This window comes from Belonocnema kinseyi, chromosome 10 (genome assembly GCF_010883055.1).
Source record: "Belonocnema kinseyi isolate 2016_QV_RU_SX_M_011 chromosome 10, B_treatae_v1, whole genome shotgun sequence".
Classification (NCBI taxonomy): Eukaryota; Metazoa; Arthropoda; class Insecta; order Hymenoptera; family Cynipidae; genus Belonocnema; species Belonocnema kinseyi.
The window spans coordinates 28,516,998-28,534,202 of record NC_046666.1 but is presented as its reverse complement, the minus strand read 5'-3'; the positions used below and the strand labels follow the sequence as shown (position 1 = coordinate 28,534,202).

Here is a 17,205-nt window from a genome sequence, read left to right as displayed (position 1 = left end):
AAAGTCCACTTACATAATTCAAAAAAGAATACAAAGACTTTTTCAGTTTTGGAAGAGAGATGGCTATTCAGAGAAAATCTTAAGATATCTTACATGGGGGAAGGGGGAAGGCGGAGAAAAACAGCTTGCGTAATTTTTATGTAACGCTCTACACAATTTTTATTTGCGTTTAACTTAGAAGCAACCTATGAAAATTTTTTTTAGATAAAATAGTAATAAACATGCGATAATTGAACCATAAGTACTGAATAAATAATTTTATGCTGATTAAAAGTCATGATCTCACCCAGCCCGATAAAACAGTAGTTTACAATCTATCATCGAGATGAGGAAAAACTTAAATAACTGAGAATAGTGTATATGTATACCAACCTTCATAATATATAAAAGTTGCCTTGTTCTTGCAATCATTCTTTTTTAAAGAGTTTTTCCTCTATTTGGAAGAATGTGGGTTCTTCATCCTGCGTTCATCACAGTGGTCGGTATTATTACATTGATTGGTAGGTATCTGAAGAAAGTTTCGGTAAATTGAATTATTTCAAGAAATATTTAGAAGTTTTATAAGTTTTGAAGAGTGGAAAATCCAATTTAAAATTTAAAAACATTTTCAAATTTTTTCTAAAAGTCTAAGTTTTTTAACATTGTGAATAAAGAATCAAATTTCTTTTTTCGGGTCTTGATCCAGCAGTTAGCATTGGGAAACCTGATTCAAAAATTTCGCTCCTGATTTCTAAAATACCCAATCAGGTATATTTTGGATCGAGGCAGTAGTAGAACTGCCCAAAAAATACCAGAGCAGGGCGGATCTGTCCATATCTGTTGATAACACAGCCCGAACTTGATAAAATTCGTGTCTGTTGTACACTCAATTTCGGAGTACGTGGAGGTAATTAAATGTGGTTACGCATTTCAATAGTCTCACGTTTCCGACTGCGCAGTAGACATGAAATTTTTGATTGCGCATCAGATTCATATTGCACTGGCGTACTTGAAAATAAACACGGGCTTGGCACAGTAAGCTTTACAGCTTGAGCGCCTGGGGAGGAAGGGGGTCTTCATGGTCTTCCATACCTACAATACAAACTAACTCACTGAAAATTATTTTTAGTTAAGTATTACATTGATTTATATCTGGTTGAAATAAATTTAAAAGTATTAAAAAAACGATATCACTAAAAAGTTCGATAGAAACAATTTTAACTTTGTTCTCAATTAACAAAAGAAAAGTTAGTTTTAAATGCTTTTCAAATATTCGGTTAACAAACTGGAAATTTTGCGCATACATAAAGGTAATTTTCCATCGCAAAATTTTTACTTCAACTTTTTCTTTTACGTATATCCCATTGAAACAAATAATATGTATGTTCGTATCCTTAGTCTATACAAATTCAGTAATATTTTGTCAAGGGGGTACCAGAGCAAATATTGCGATATCTTGAACGGGGTGGGGGCGGGTCTTGTCGAAAATTTCAGAAAAAGACCTTGCATAATTCGTGGACGTACTCTACAAGTACTTATCCGAGTTTACATTGAACATAAATTATCAATGTTTTAAAACGTGCGAACATTTAATCATGAATGCTAAATAAATAATTTGATACTAATTAGAGGTTATGATTTCATCAAGTCCCATAAATCATTCGTTTACAATATATGTTTAGAAAACGAAAAACGCAATTAACGCAGTCATTAATTGCGGTACTCTCCTATTTCTTTTTTTAAAAATTGTCCCTTTATTTGAAGAAATGAAGATCTTTTGGCCTGTAATCATCACCTTGGTCGTTTTTCTAAATTCTATTGGTAAATACTTTTTTTTAACTTTTCGGAAATTTTCATAATTTCAGGAGATATTTGGATTTGGGTGGATTCAGATAAAGGTGGATCTTTTCATCTGATTGATAACTCAGGCTGCGCAGTAGATATGCTATTTATTGTTGCGCACTCGAGGCATGTCACGCTTTCAAGTGCGCAAGAATCTAGTGTGGTGTTTTAGTTGAATACTTAAGCTAGGCTGCAATTTCAACTTCGCAGTAAACTTATGTGGCATTTGTAGTTGAACATTGGAGTTATGTCTTAGTACCGGATGCGCCGTAGACTTCTTTTGAATTTTCAATTGCGCAGTAGAGTTACATCCTACTTCCCGCTGCGCAGTAGACTTGCGTGGCATTTTCAGTTACAAAAGCTACTTTCTTTTTTTGTAGAGTTAAGTTTACAGTCCGGAAATCGGAATTATGGTGCTCGTCGATCTTTAATTACCGATGAAGGACCTTCTTCTCCGCGTGTCTCTCGTTCTACTACCAAATCTGGTTCCAATACCGGTTCCAGCTCCGTTTCCAGGTCCCGTTCCAGGTCCGCTTCTCGACACCCTTCCAGTACGAGTTCTACTTCCAGTTCTAGTTCAAATGCTCATTCTCCTCAACCTGTACAAGGTAAGATACATTTATAAACACATGAACAATAGAGTGAAATAAATTAGTAAGGCACAAAAAACTAGAGAGTTATGAAATAAAAGTTGACCAACAGTCTTAACTTGACTGCCCACAAATGAGATTCCCATTTGTTTAACCGTATTTAATTATTATATACAGCCCTAAATGTATAACTGAAGCAATTTTTGCGAATCGAAAACCGGACTCAGTTGAGAAGTAGCACATGAAGATCCTGAATGTGTATAATTGATTTCGAGATATTTTGAAATATCTTAAAATTTCTTGAAATCTGTTAAAATCCTTTCAAAATGGAGGGAGGGGCTTATTTTGTTGAAAAATCCGATTTACGCTATTAATGGAACGTACCTCAAAAAAATTTAATACATTCTTATCTGTTCTGACAGCTCCAAGGCGTCCAGTTATTAATTTGAATTTACAACCGCTACCAGAAAATTCAGAAATAGTAAGAAATTTCAGTATACTTGATGGCTATCATATGAAGGACTATAATCGCGGAGATGAGGAGGATAATAGGCGGATGTTCCGGCTTATTAACACCATGGGATTACGTTCTTTAAAAGATCGAGATGGTTTCATCTTAGGTTTTTTTGAAATTGGTGATAAAACACTTAAAGGAATATATCAAATTAGGTATTTTCGTTACTATTATACGTACGTACGTGTTAAAATAAACCAGCGCACAAACGAACCAACAGACATGGAACCTGAGGAAATGACCATCTGTCCTGATAATGTAGATTACTTAATCGAAGATGAATGAAAAGGGGGCTACTTATATTTAATATTTGTCAAGTGGCGATTATCGACTTATCGAGATTTCGAATTTTAAGCACGTACGAGCGCGGTAAGCGCTCGAATTCGTAACCGTTCGGGATTTTTGCCTAGTCGCGTTTTCACTGTGTTTAACCACTTTCAAATAGGAGTTTTGACAGCATAGATAAATACGAGAACTCTTGATGCCATTGAATGTCTAAATTTAAACTTTTCTGTGGGTAAACGGCTCGCTCGTGAGTTTTGGTTTTCTGCAGTTTTCCACTCCTATGAATAAAATTTTCAAGCAATTGTGAGCGCTTCTAATGATAATCCGGCGACATACGGGACTTATGGGCTTTACTGTGCTTATAATATTAAACTATACATTAATATATTAAGCTTAAAGCTTAAATCTTAAGGAAACTCTGCAATTGGATTTTAAAGTTCTTTGACTTCAATAAATATAAATATGAATATGTATAGATATGTTTTTTTTCTAGACCATAAAACATTTTTTAGTTGAACTAATAATTTTACATTTCAACTTTTTCGTCAAAAATTCATTTTTTTATTGAAGATTCATAAGTTATATTGAAAATGCATCTCTTTGGTTGAAAATATATGTATTTCCATTAGAAATTGAAACGTTTCAGAAAATTCACTTTCTTTTGTTTTAAAAACTCATTTTTCTATTTTTAAATTGAATAAATCACTACAAACGATACCCAAAATAGAACATTTACGGTAGGCCGTAAAATTATTTAATTACGGTATAGTATACTATAAACTAACTCAGACTATGATCTGATTGGCTAATGCACATTTAAATTTATACTCCATTTATATACTTTTATACACTTTATTTATACCTTATTTTATTTATATCAATATTTCGTCTTGAGAATTTAGTTGGATTGAAGTAGATTGGATTAGATTGAATTGGATTGGAACAAATTGGAATTAATTGGGATGGGTTGGAGTGAATTGGAGTGGATTGGTTTCTCATAAATGGAATTAGAATAATTTGGAATGAATGGGATTGGAGTGGATTGAATTTAAGTGGATTGGATTTCATTGAATTGGAATGGAACAACATGGATTGCAGTGCTTTGAATTTGAGTGTATTTGATTGGATTTGAATTAATTTCATTCGAGTGGATTCAACTGGAATGGATTGGAGTGGATTCCTGATCAATAGGATTGGATTGGATTGAATTAAATCGAAATCGAGTGAATTAAATTTCTTTGGATTTGATGGGAATCGATTGGAATGGAATTTATTGAGATTGAGACAGTGTCAGAGTGTTTTTTGGTGCTTAAATTTTTTGGCTATTAAGAAGCAGAAAGGGAAGTGCAGTGAAAATATGGCAACTAAAAGATGAAGTGGTGATAGGCTGAGTGAGATTGAATTATGTGGATAAAAATTTAAATGCGTTAAAAAAAGAGAAATATAAGTAAGGGTTAATTGTAAGGTTAGGTAGGATTTTGCGTTCTGAAAGTTTAAGGTGTAGGCGGAGAAAACGTTTGATGAAAATCTTTACCTCGGCCGAGGGTGGCGCTGGCTGTACTTTTAGGCCAAAACTTATTTAAAAGCAATGGGAAAGCGTCTTAAATGTGAAATGTTGTAATTTTTTAAGTATCAACCGAACCTTTCTAAACTTTTTTGCTTTCGTATTAAGTTTTACAGTTTTTAGACTGAAAATTTATGAAGGTTTTTCTTTTAAATGAACAGAAATGATGGAGCATAAGTGTACCGTTTTCAAGTCCAATTATGATTAAGCGAATTGCTCCAAAAAATAAAAGTTTATACGGCAATTTACTGTATATTAAATATGCCAAAAATTATTTTTCTGGGATAAACATATGCACAAAAACTTATGTTAACAATGAAAATAAATTTTGTATTTTACCTATGTATTTGAACAATTATCAGCTAAGAGTACAGTCAGCGCCGCCACTCGGCCACGGTCAAATCTCATGACACGCTTATAACCCGGTCTTCCTCGCTTCGCCTCGTATCGCATAAATCACCCTACTTTCTCGCTTTGCCTCGGCTTGCTAACGTCAGCCTCTTCCTCCTTCCTTCTCTCCTTCTCAACCTCACCCAACATTCCCTTCACCCTTGCTACTGCTATTTTGTTCACTTCCTCCTTTTATGCAACAATACCTTCATACTTATCCCACTTCCTTCTACTTCCTCACACTCCTTCAATCAGTGCTCCACTTTTGTATCTCCTTTCCCGCGCAATTCACACATAATCTTCTCTCTAGAAAGCCAGAACCTATTAAAATCCTCCATGCATCCGATCTTATTCTGTCTATAAGCTCCTGACTTCCTTTCTCTCCTTTCTTACACAAGAATTGGGGTCTTTCCCTTGGCTTAATTCACACATTGTTCCTGTTGAACCTTAACTCGCTTATTCTTTCCTTTCCTTCTGCTTTCTCTCTTCTCATGCCGTTCATCTTAACCATCTCATATACCTTCCTTCCATCCTTGTGCATCCTTTTCACTTCTTCTATCTGCAATACATTCATTTTAAAATACCTTTCTTTCAAGCTCCTCTTCCTACCCCCTCACATTTTCTTCTTTACCTACTAAGACTCCCTAACCAGGTTACTTTTCCCCTCTTTCAAATATTTTTCCTTGTATTGACACGCTCGACAGACCGTTATAATCCCTAACCTTGTCTTCATGTCTCCCTCCTGACAATATATTTATGCGTGTTCCTTGCCAACACCAGTGTCTACTTTACATACCTTTCCTGTATACTATGTACGTGCTTACTTTCCTTTCGACCTTCTACATCTACCCCATAAAATAAGACACTCAACGCTAGCAATTTGAACAATTTCATTCTTCTTCTAAAATCATCTGCAAACAACTTCTCTCCCAGAACCCACACCTGTTTTATCACGACATTTGCCCTTCTCGCCCTCTCTTGTATATGACTATCCACTTCACTTTTCCTCCGAAACAGAAAGCCCAGGTCCACAAACTCTTTCACCTTCTGCAGCGCCTTTTCCTTCCACTTCCACACACTTTTTCTTATCCCTTCCACATCCTTCCCTGATTACCATAACCTTGGAGTTTTCCGCATTCAGCTCTACACAGAAAAAAGAAAGTGTTAATGTAGCACCAATATCAGGGTACCATATACCTGCTAATTGTATGCCATGGTCATTGAAGTTTAGCAGGTGCGTTGTTCGCGCGGCGCAAAATTGAGCCATTAGGTATTTCAAATTAGGTGGGGATATCCAAGATGTCTGCACGCTGAGGGGCAAACAATAATACCAAATACATGGGACTAAACTTTATTTTTATAATAACTTGGAAAATAATTATTTTTCACGATAGGTGTATTCAGACTATTTAACTATTTATTAACTATTTCATTGAATAATGAAATTGATATGTTTTTCGTAACTGTGACAAATATTTTTTCCTCAAGTTATAAACTAAATTAAGTTTTATCCTCTGGGATTTGTATTGTTGCTTGGCCCTCATTGTACATTCATCTTGTCAGCTGACGTCACAACTTGAAATACTTAATATTAGAAATCTTAGCGCATATATAACTGGAGGGAACCAGGCAATTACAGAGTAATTGGCAAATTAAACGAGACCGACTATGAATTAGCGGGATAAGCTATCTCTCTCGCGCAGCGATCTGATTGGCTCTTAATCGCTCCCCTCTAAATGAAGGTCAAATCATTTACATGTATGCGCAAGTAAAATGCTATTTATGGAGCAAAATTGGAAAGACCAATCATGTTGCTGTGCGAGAGAGATAGCTTATCCCCCAGCCCCAGTTAGTGGTGGCAGAACGCGGATATTTCTGGCATGCACAGTAGTTATTCCTGTGTATTTTTAGGTTATGTAAGTTCATGTGTTAATTTAAAGATACACAAGAATCATGACTGCGAATGCTCGAGATATCCGCCTATGCTCACAATATAACTTTTTATCTTGAATAATGCGTAACTTAATAAGAAAACGCCAGAAAAGGAAAGGTTTCAGGGAAACTTTCTCGTGAAACTTAAAGCAATTTTCAAAGGATTCGAAAAGGAGACACGAAATAAGAATGCTTTTAATAAAAATCCGGCTACAGGTGGTATAGGATGTAGGGACTCAACGGAATTAAGAAGCTTTTTAAGAGTTAGGGTATTTGGTGTAATTGCTATAGTTAAGTGTTTGTATCTTTTAACTTTACTTTCCTTAATATGAAATCTCTAAACGAGATTGTCGATTTCGATTGTAACACTACTCGATTTTCATTGCTATATGCGTGAGACACGAGTTGTGATTAGGTTAGACAGAGTTGGAAAATATTGAAAAACTTGTCACGATTGCTCGTTCTTTGACAGCTACACGCGTGCGAAAGGGATACTCATGAGTCACCGTGAGTTAGACAGTAATGAAACGTTACACGCGTTTTCTTGAAGTTAAATGATCCCAACGGAGCTGACTTGATCTGCGCTTGCTTGGATGTGAGTGACGTTCATTGGCTACGGTGCGCGTCTGCACTTGATTTTTAAATACTTACGCGAACTAGTGCCAATGAACGCCGCACAGTTCAAGCATGCGCAAGTATTTTTAGATCACTGTTAGGAATAATAATCGAATCAAATTTCGAGGTCGATAATACTGATCAACGCTTCTCATTTACCACCACCTTGCCACCCGTACCGCCGCAATACAGGGTATCTGCTTGCTATTTATGATCGAATTCTTATTTCATTTTAAGCCTCTCTGCTTGTTATTTATGATCGTATTTTTATTTCAATTTGGAAAAGGACATTTTAAGGCCTTCAAAGCATTTGAACGAGCTATCTGGACCATTAAATATATCTACCTGAGTGCCTGCGGAAATTTCTCCAAGCTTCTCAGAGCCTTAAGAATCTTTTGCATATACTCTGAGAATTCCATCGGTAGGGTTAATATATTTTTAATTATAAGTTAATGTTTAAGATATTATTTGTTATTAATATAAAAAACAACATTAAGTAATATTTCTATGAAGCATGGAATTTGTTATTAAATTCCATTGCTGGTGTAAAATGCGATAACAACTTTTGAAATTTTGAGGTTAGGAATTAATTTTAGAATACAAAACCGAACAGCGGGTCGCAGAATTAGATAATTTTGGACACTTTAATTGAAATCTTTCTTAAAATTTTCACAAAAATTTCATTCAAATTTATCAAATGTTTGTTGAAAAAACAGGAACGGTTTTAATCAGGATTAAAATAAAAAATAGCTTTTTATGTTTTCATGTTACGTCTTTTTGATCAATTTGTTTACTGTGAGCAGTTCGCTCTTGAATTGAAAAATATGTAATATTAACCTCAAAATCTCAATAAGTTGCTACCGCACTTTTTATCAACAATGAAATTTTATAATACGAGAATTTTCAAACAAATGATTCCATTTTAACTAAAAAAATCAAGTTTCAATAAAAAATATCAAATTAAAAAAAAATAGAATAATTCAGTTTTTAGTATATAAAACTTAATATTCAATAAAAAAATGAAATTTTCTGCAGGTTATTAAAAATTTTAACCAAAACAGGCGAATTTTCTATTTCAAAAAATATTTTTTAACAAATAATAGAATTTTCAACTATATTCATTTTCAATCCAAAACAATAATATATAAAGTATTTAAAATAAGACAGAATTCAATTAAAATCAGGCAGTTTCTACACATTATATAGCAGAATCTTTCAGTGATTAACATTTTTTATAGTAAATTATGCAAGACGTTTTTTCCCATATAAGACAATAAAAAGTCGAATTTGGACATCAATGTTAAACATACTATAAAGCAGATTAATTTTTTACCCATACAATTAATTCTCTACAAAAGACGATTAGTTTTTAACCAACAATGGTATTATGAAAATGTTCCTTAAAGAAGTTGAAGTAGAAGTTGAAGTTTCAAACAAGCAGATGAATTTTCAACCAAGAAGATTAATTTTATATAAAAAAAGACGATGTTTGAATCCATTAATTGAATTTTCAACAAAAAATATCAATTTTTAATTCAAAATTTTAATTTTTTACCGAAACTCTACCAAAAATGATATAATGCAATTTTATTTTACATAAATTAATTTTTGACTAACTATGAAGGAATTTAAAAAAATAATAATAATTGAACCCTCAACGAAGAAGATGAATTTGAAACCGCGAAGATTAATTTCCCTGTTTAAAAAGACGATTTTAAAAAAATATATTTTTAACAAAAAAAGATCAATTTCTTTTAAATATAATTTTTCTATCAAAAATGGTATAATCGACTTTTCTCTTACAGAAATTAGTTTTTCACCAAAAAACGAATTTTTCATGTAATAATAGAATCCTCGAAACAAAGATGAAATTTCAATTAAGAAGTTTATTTTTCTACCAAAAATAACGAATTTTCAACAAGATTCTGAATTTCTAAATACTGCATTAAAACAGATAAATTTATTTCCAAATAGTTCAATCTTTAACAAAAAATGGTCGATTTTAAACCAAAAGGATTAATTTTCTAGCAGAAAAGAATTTTTTTTTAATTATTAAGTACAAAAGGTCAATTTTCAATTAAAAACATCAATTTTCAACCAAAAATAGTAGAATCGAAATTTTTTTAAAGAAATTTGTTTTTGACAAACTAATAAGGATTTTTTTTAAATAACTAAAGTTTCAAACAAATATATGATTTTTATCTTAAAAAATATCATTTTTCAATCAAAAGTAATATAAGTAGATTTTATCATTATAGAAATTGATAAAAAAAAATTTGAAGAAAATAGTTGAATTTCCAATCAAAAAGGTTCGTTTTGAGCCGAAACAGATGAAGCCTCAATCATGAACTTAATATTCAACGAAAAATTAAATAGTTTAGTTTTTAGTTAAAAAAATAATTTTCAATTTAAAGAAGTGTAATTAAAAAAAGTTGAGTTCTCTACCAAAACAGATTGCAATTAAAAATACGAGTATCAATACGTTTTTAACCAAAAATGGAATGTTAAATTTTCACTTCAAAACAAATTAATGTTGAAAAAAAAGAATTGTCAGAAAAATTGTTGAATCCTAAATCAGCAAGAAGAATTTTCAAACAAGAAGATTAATTTTATACTAAAAAAGACGAATTTTTAATAAAATCCATAAATTTTTCATTAATTAGTTAGATTTTTAACTAAAATTGTTTCTTGGTTAAAAACTCATGTCTTTGGGTAGAAACTTGATTTTCTTACTGAACATGAACACAATGAAAATGTATCCCTTTAAGTTGAAAATTCAACTGCTTTTTAAAACTTGCCTTTTTGGGTGGAAAACTCAACAATTTTGTAGATATTTTTCTTTTTTCTTGGTTCGTTCTAGAGCTTTGCGCTCGATAATATATACATATATACATCTACAACTATAATTTGGTAGTTTTTAATTATCTTTTGTTAAAGATCCTTTGTTTGTTAAAAGATTTTTTTTGGTAAAAGATTCATTATTTTAGTTAAAAATGTATATCTGGTTAAAAATTGAAAAATTTTCTTGAAATGAATTTTTTTTATTCAATTCAGCTGTTGTTGTTTTAAAATAATCATATTTTTAAGTTTTTAGTTGGAAATTTATTTACTTATTTAAAAGTTAAACCATTTTATTAAAGTGTTATATTTTTGGATGAAAAAGTAACTATTTGATTGCAAATTCGTTAATTTTTTAAAACTGAAAATTAAACTTTTTCGTTTTCAGTGTAAACGGTTTCGTTAAAGATTTGGCTTTTTGATGAAAGATTTGTATTCCACACCGAATAGTTTAACTTTTAACCAAATAGTTAAATTTTCAACCTGCAAATATAAATTTTAAACTGAATGGCCAAATTTTCAAACAAAAAAGATTAATCTTTAACCAAAAAGAGTTGCATTTAAAAAAAAAGAATTCTCAATGAAAACGAAGTGGTGAATATCTTAAAACAAAAAGAAAAGATTTTCAACAAAATATTTAAATTTTTAACCAGAGTTGCATTTTCGAACCAGCATGTAAATTTTCAACAAAGTAGTTGATTTTTTAACCTGCAAATATGGATTTTAGATAGATAAAGTAATATTTGATATTTTAACGAATGCAGATGCTGCCAAGAGATGCTTTGTAAAATAAGGAAACGAATTTTCAATCATAAAGATTAATTTTCTATAAGAGATTTGAATTAAAACCAAAAGTGGCAAAGTTACTTTTTTACACAGATAATTAATTTATTCCCGAACAAAAAAAGAATTAAAAAAAATAGTTAATTTTTTAACCAAAGAGATGAATTTTTAACCCCACATGATAATTTTTCAAATAATTATTTGTTGAAAGTGTTATTTTGAGTACAATATTTCATTAATTTCAATGTAATTGGAAATATAATAATTATTATTTTAATTTTAAACAAAATATTTATGTTTTTCATAAACTTTAATGTGATAAGTCCAGGGGAAAGTGGGAGACTTAACAGTCATTACTGAAAATTTTATGACATTGAACGCATGAACTAATGTTGAGGAAACTTAACCAAGATTTTCAGGGAAGAGTTTACCAAGTGGCAACAAGCTTATCACATGTGTTTTTCAACATATAAGGTCATTGATTATTACAATGCGCATTCAACAATTTTTCTAAATTGATTTATCAAAATTGTGGTGTAAAAATGCAAAGCTCATTATTTAAAGAATATGATTATCATCAACGTGAGCTACAAAATCGTAGCAAATTCTATTCATCAATATTAGATGTAAGTTAATCTTTAATTTAAAAAAAAACTCATTTGGAATAAAATAGCTCATTTTCCACCTAAAAAATAATTAATTTCGTTGAAATCCTATTATAAAAGATTAATTACAGTTTCAGATACAGAAAATTCTTTTTCATAAAAATATAAATAGGCGCGCGCAAGATTACTAGTTTACTGTAATTTCTCTTCATGTAAGTGTTAAAAAGAATGTACGTCTAACTCATAAAATATAAATTGATTAAAGTTTCAAATACTCTGTAATTAGATTTTTTAATTAACTTTTTAACTATTTGTAGAAAATCCTTTTATTTCAATTTTTCATTATTTGGTTAACAAATAAAAAGAACTCTTTTATTGCAAAACTCTTTTTTTACTTGAAAATTCATCTCTTTAGTTCAAACTGTAACTGGTATGTTGATAATTCGTTTGTTTTTTTTTTGCGAATTAATTTTTGTAACAGAAAATTTGTCTGTTTAGATCTTAGAACTTAGAAAATTTGACCGCTGATAGAGAGACTTGATGGTGATAACCACAGATCTTATAGGAATTGGTAAGCTAGTCATAAAAAATGCATAATTTTTGAACGAAGGCTATACCAACCCATCAGAGGACGAGAATACACTGATGGAATACTGCAACGTAAGGTTCCTTTTTCTTCTTTTGGAGTGCGATGCTAATTTCCACAATACTTTGTGAGGCAGCACGAACGTCAAATCAAGAAGCAATGGTCTTTTGGAATACCTAATCTCTATTGATTTAGATATTTAACCCGGAGAATATCCCGACGTTTCATAACTCAGGCGGGGAAGAAGTCATCGACATAACTCTCTCTAACGATAGTTTTAGAGAGAATGTCAAAAAAAGGAGAGCTTTAGGCGAACCCAGGCGAAAAGTGAAAATTTGCTTCAAATTTGATTAAAATGACATTAAAATCAAGTTTTACGATTTTAAACCGATTTATACACATTGAAAATACTTTACTGGGGGTTTTTGAGGTCGCTGATCACGAATTTTAAGTCATTTTTTTCAAAAAACAACTTCTAGTCGGCGTAAGTGGACAATAAACGTGATAAATTGATATTTTTTTTAAAAAATCGATGTTTTGGATACTGTTCTGCAGGTTTTCCACTACATGAATCACAAAACTAGAACTTTTTTTGACCCTTGATCAGAAAGTAAGACTTAGAACCTATGTATAGCGATATTCATGAACTCCATTATAATATTTTTAGCTTCTTTTAAGAAGTGCCTCAGAGTTTTAATGGGTTAATCAATTGAGTTTGTTGAGAAATATTAGTCTTTCAAATTCAATGAAAATAAACTGTTATTTATCAAATATATGTGTTATAAATTTTTTTCTTATCTGAAATCAAAAGTTACCCAATTTATATACATTTTTGTGTATATTTTAATAATTATTTATTTCAATTACAAGAATTGTTTTTCAATGTAATTTTCAATCGCGCTTCAAAGGGTGGACAACCAGCGTTCAGCCCTAATTCACGCATGAATGAAAATTATTATCATTTTATTATTGCATTAAATAGTCACTAAAAAAGAAAAACTATTTATCAATTGCACTTATACAGAAAAATTACTTTCTACGAAAATATTATAAAAATAGAGCAAAAATTAACCGATTCCCATTCATTTGGTCAATTGTTACCCGCTCAGTATTCAACGAAGTGAAGTGAGCTAGAGATTGGAGTGAAAATGCCTTATTGTATATGTAGGCGGTCATGACTTTTTCTATACATCCCGGCTTTAGTTTAAATGTCGACGGGCATGACTAACCTAACTTTTGGAAGTTGCATTAGGAAGTTATAAATTTATTCTAAGTGACTGGTACGCCCTATTAAATAAAAGAAATTTGAAAATTAGGTAAATATTGTTTCAATTGGTTTCCTTATTAAGAATTATTTAGGCTAATATCGCAAAGCAAATAGTTGCTTTGACAGGTATTCAGGTGGCTGACAGCGCGGTTCAGAACTCCACAACTCTGCATGAGCCAAAATTCAGTCTCCAAATGATACTTTCCCCTAGATGCCCACATGGGCACCTACGTTCAGAGGAATACATTTGAGACTTGAAAACTCTCTCAAATGATCATTGGGAGCCCAATGAAATTTGAGCTGCAACAAATTTAAAACCAGCGTTTTTCTGTGAAACCTGTAAAAAAATTTTCCCAACCAAGGATTTACGGAGAAAATTGCTCAACGCATTCGAACAACTGAGAAAGGACCCTCTAAAACTGAAGAATCTCAACAACATCAGACTAGTTCCAGATCGAACTCCAATGCAAAAGGCGGCGATGGCAACATTGGTAACTACTTTCAACGAGAGAAAGAAAGCGGGAGAAGTAAATATTTGAATCGGCTGCAAGAATGGCATTCCCACAACCGTCTCAAAAACTACAAACATAAAGAAGAGATCATTATACATTTGTATTATAAAAACACGAGATGTTTTAACACTAAATTGAGGGAGGTAAATGTATTTTCCCGCTTATGTGAGTAAAAATTATTTTGCGAAACAAAATTTGGCTTAAGGATAACATACAGTCTAATAAATTATTTGATAAATGCTACTACGATTGTTATAGAAACGATATGCTAGGATTAATTGCAGGTTGTGTTCTTATTGCAATTAATACTAATCTGAAATCACATCAAATGAGTTTCGACTCCCTCCTATGTGATATTTCGGCTATGAGTTTTTTTATAACGAAATTTATAGAGAATTAAACGGATCTATTCCAAAATCAAAATCAACTAACAGGCAATCCAGATTTTCCTGTTGGTACTTAAGGGAATTAATCCAATGTATTAAGACAAAAGAGAAAATTAAATTAAAATATTACAATATGAAAGATGGGGTAACTAAATAATATTTTTCTCAGCTGAGAACTAAAGTCAAACAACTAATTTCTAGGGATAATTCAAACAATATCACGAAAACTAAACAAGTGTTAATAAAAGATCTCTCCTAAATATTGAATATCATGAACAAATTAAGGGCGAAGCAAGAATTTCGGGTATTGTTATTATAATAAAAGATAGATTACGTACCCTGATGAATGTGCGAGTGCCTTCGCCGAATTTTTCAGTAGTGTTCATACTAAAGTGGGGCTATTTGAAAGTATAAATCCGAACGACCAATCTGAGCATATTAGGGATGTTGAGGTAAACGCAGAATTAAATGAACGGGAGGTTCTTCATATATTGAATAGTTTAGCTAATAAACTAAAAGCAGGAATAGGTCAATTGCCTAGTAATTAACTAGTCTAAAATCAGATATTACCAGTTATCGGTCCATGTCTGTACAGTGTAACTTCTCTAAGGTTTTCGAAACATGTTTAGCTCAAAAAAATAGCCAAAGTTTAATACCAAAACTCTGCCTAGGACAGCATGGGTTCATCCCTAAGAGATCTGCGATTACGAATTTAGCCTCAATCACCCAATATGTTTCTGAATCTTGATCTGAAAATCAGCAAGTGGATACAATTTACATTGATTTTTCGAAGGCCTTTGGCAAGTTACATCATGACAAATTGATAAGAAAACCAAATATGCTGGAAATTCCACCTAATCTAATCAATAGGATTAAATCATTTTTAATCGATAGACAACATGTGGAACAATTTTTAGGTTCCTCCTCTAAACCATTCACACCGACCTCAGGGTACCGCAAGGTTCTAATTTAGGACCTGAACTTTATGTGATTTATATTATGAATATGATAACTGGAGAACTCAAACCATTATTGATATTTGCAGATGACACCAAAATCTTTCAAAGTATATTAGCCATTAGAGATTGTATGAAGCTGCAGGGAAGACTGATTAGATATAATGAGTGGTGCTTTGGACAATGAACTACCTATCAACACTAATAGTGTACGATCATCACATTTTCTGTTTTAGAGGATATAATTGAATTTGAGTAACATTTGTGAAATGAGAATTTAAAAAGGGTAGCTACAGCAAATAACATTCGTATAATCTTAAGCTCCAATCTAAAATGTAACCCTCAAATCAGCGCACCTGTTCAAATCGAATTCGAAAACGTTAGGTTTTATAACAAGATCCTGTAAGCAATTTAATAACAAAAGCGTTATGATAACTCTGTTTACTTCTCTGGTTATATCGAAATTAGAATATGGCGCAATAATTTGACTCGGCACGTTAGATGATGTAGCGAGAATATCATCAAGTTTTACAGCGAATAGATTCTAAGTTGCAGTTATCTCAGTACCAAATTCTGAGATCTTCCGTCAGTTTTGGGAGACAATGACAAGCCAAACGTGCCAGGACTTATTATTATAAGGCTTAAGCCATTAATTTTTATAATACCTGATCTTTTTTCCTGGATCAACGCCATTCAGATGCCACAAATTCTCTCGATTCCAAGCAACCAAGCCAGATCCACCATTGTAGGTCATGATCACATTTACGTATATTTAGGAAAGGAAAGCTATAATTACTATATTCAATTATAAAGGGTATGAAGCCTAACTCAACTATATTATGAATAAATCAATAAATACCTGCTAGAAATTTTTATTTGTATAATATGAAATAATTTAATCCTGATTAGATAGAACTTTCTTACTGTAAGATATCCCAATCCAGTATCCAGTTGCCATGATCCATTACACTGATCTATCTAAGATATTAGATTTCTTGAGTTCATAATAATAATGAAAGTATTTTTTTATTCTTTTCGCTTAATTTTTCTATTACTCGACTACAAAGAAATAAAGTTAATTTAAAGATAGTTAATTGTGCAAAAAACAACAATATCAATAATAGTAATTTTATTTTTAATTAAGCACATTCAATCTTTTGAAAATGAAATAGAGGTAGCCTAATAATCTTGATTTTCAGTATACTACAGGGTTCATCATAAAGGCAATGCACATGACTGTACTCTGACGCGAATATCCATCACAGATTGCTCCGCCCAGTTGGAAAAGGAGTAGGGGATCTACCCTTTCAAACGACGTTCACTCCAATACTATCACAGGTCTTGTCCGTGTGAAATATAGTAGGAGACGATGTACATGACTGTGTTGCGCGCGCAACCCATTTCCCCTCTTCTGAATTTGGAAACTCGAAGGTGCACGATTCCCGGTCGGAACACTTCCGTGGTTCTATTTATATCTCTACATGCTAGCTGCTTTGAAATAAAATCAAGAGATTGGGATTTTAATATTTCCAGATTTCGATGCTGGCGATTCTCATGATTT

General features: G+C 31.9%; 1 protein-coding gene across 1 annotated transcript in view; it reads left to right on the top strand.

The window, feature by feature from the left end:
* Positions 1-15,831, top strand: part of LOC117181049 (serine/arginine-rich splicing factor 4-like) — a 46,248-nt gene extending 30,417 nt beyond the window's left edge. The window contains exons 5-7 of the mRNA XM_033373617.1: positions 2,202-2,429; positions 14,153-14,317; positions 15,734-15,831. Of these exons, the coding sequence (XP_033229508.1) occupies positions 2,202-2,429; positions 14,153-14,317; positions 15,734-15,831 (491 nt within the window). The remainder of the gene's footprint in view (positions 1-2,201; positions 2,430-14,152; positions 14,318-15,733) is intronic.
* Positions 15,832-17,205: the final 1,374 nt, after the last annotated feature.